Source organism: Pteropus vampyrus, unplaced genomic scaffold (assembly GCF_000151845.1).
Source record: "Pteropus vampyrus isolate Shadow unplaced genomic scaffold, Pvam_2.0 Scaffold913, whole genome shotgun sequence".
Classification (NCBI taxonomy): domain Eukaryota; kingdom Metazoa; phylum Chordata; class Mammalia; order Chiroptera; family Pteropodidae; genus Pteropus; species Pteropus vampyrus.
Window position 1 is genome coordinate 9,529 of NW_011889694.1, and position 1,846 is coordinate 11,374.

The 1,846-nt window shown below is 69.9% G+C and overlaps 1 protein-coding gene across 1 annotated transcript; it reads right to left on the reverse strand.

The window, feature by feature from the left end:
* Window positions 1-3: 3 nt before the first annotated feature.
* ELFN1 (extracellular leucine rich repeat and fibronectin type III domain containing 1) lies at window positions 4-1,843 on the reverse strand (the record flags this gene model as incomplete). The annotated part of the gene is made up of 1 exon (XM_011386087.1): window positions 4-1,843. A coding segment is annotated over one exon (1,840 nt), but the record flags the coding sequence as incomplete, so codon positions are not given.
* Window positions 1,844-1,846: the final 3 nt, after the last annotated feature.

Below are 1,846 nucleotides of genomic sequence, written 5' to 3' on the forward strand. Positions count from 1 at the left end.
CGCCCGCCTCCACGCTGTGGTGCCGCTGCAGGCCGTGGCCGAAGGCGTCCTTGTACACGGGCGACAGGAAGCCGTGCTTGCCAGCCAGCGGCTCGGACAGCAGCACCAGCTGCGGCTCGCCCGCGGACACGGCGCCGGGCTTGCCGCCCTGGAAGGGCGCGGACTCGGACTTGAGTGCGTCGATGCAGTTGTTGATGATCTGGTTGACCTTGTCCACCTCCTTGGCGATGGTGGAGATCTCGGCCACCGAGCCCTGGCTGTCGGGGCCCGGCCGGCCCAGCTCGCAGTCCCTGCGCTCCGCTGGCTCGCCCGTGCGCACCTCCATGTAGTTGGCCTTGCCGGCCTTCGGCGTCTCGCTCTCTGCCAGCTTGTACTGCGCCACCTCTCCGGCGGCCACCGGCGGGAACGGGATGCGGGTCACGGCCTCAGGGCCCAGCAGCGGGCCCTGGGGCAGCGGGGCGAGGCCGGGCGACTCCATCTCCGGCCCGTACTTGAGCTCGATGATGGTCTTCTTCAGGCCGCTGGGCGCGGCCGCCGCGGCCACCTGCTTGTGCTTCTCCTGCCGGCGCCGCCGCCGGCGCAGGCCGTAGTAGACGGCGCCGAGCACCAGCACCATGCCGAACAGGCAGCCCAGGACGGTCATGATGTAGTGGGTGGCCGTGGCCGGGCTGGGCCCGGGGCCCGGCGGGCTGGGCGGCTTGGGCAGGCAGATGGTGAGGCAGGTGTGGTTGTGGTGCAGCCCGGAGCTGGTGGACACCACGCAGTAGGTGTAGTTGGTGAGCGTGTACAGGTCGGTCAGGCGGATGTCCTCCTGAGGCTTGGTCAGCCTGGACACGGTGGACGACTGGCTGTTGTTGAAGTGCTCCAGCGTGTACATGCGGTTGAACGGGCTGGGCAGCTGGACCGTGAGGGTGGCCGAGTTCTGCGTCAGCTGCTTGACCTTGATGAGCGGCCGCGCCTCGGCCTGGGTGGCCAGCGTGGGCAGGGCCACCAGCGGCGTGGTGCCGTCACCCGAGAAGCACTCGTCCTGGGCACAGGGGGCCTCACTGGGCTCCGGCGGCGGCGGGGGCGGGGGCGAGCGGCCCGGCTGCAGGGGGCCCGGCAGCAGGCGGGGCTCGGCCGCGTAGGCGCCATCGGTGCACACGGACAGCAGCTTGCTGAGGACGCTGCGCTGGCCGTGGCGGCCCTGGCCCAGCAGGAAGTAGCCGGAGTAGTGCGGCGGCGACTCACACTGCATGCGGTCGTAGGTGTGCGTGGCGTTGGTGAAGGCCGCCAGCCAGCGCAAGAAGCCCAGCAGCTCACAGGAGCAGTAGAAGGGGTTGCTGTACAGCTCGCAGGCCGACAGCCGCGCCAGGCCGGCGAAGGTGGCACTGTGCAGCCGCTGGATGCGGTTCATGGACAGGTCCACGTTGACGATGTTGGGGCACTCCCAGAAGGCGCCGGGCGAGACCGCCTCGATGAGGTTGGCCTGCAGGTACAGGTACTCGAGCCGGCCCAGGCCGCGCAGCAGGCCCTCGGTCACGTTGCGCAGGCGGTTGTAGCCCAGCTGCAGCACCTGCAGGTTGAACTGGCCGGAGAAGGCGCCGTCCTCGACGAAGGCGATCTCGTTCTTGGTGAGGTTCAGGTACGTGAGGTTGCCGAAGCGGCTGAGCGCGCCCTGCTGCACGCTGCGGATGCGGTTCTCATTCAGCCGCAGGTCCACGATGCTGCTGTTGATCTGCTGCGGGATGGCCTCGTACGGCGGCTGGTTCTGGCTGCAGATGGCCAGCCACACGAAGCCCTTGTCGCCCTCGATCAGCCAGCAGTCCCCGCGCGCCAGGCCCCCCGCGTGCAGCAGGGCAGCCGC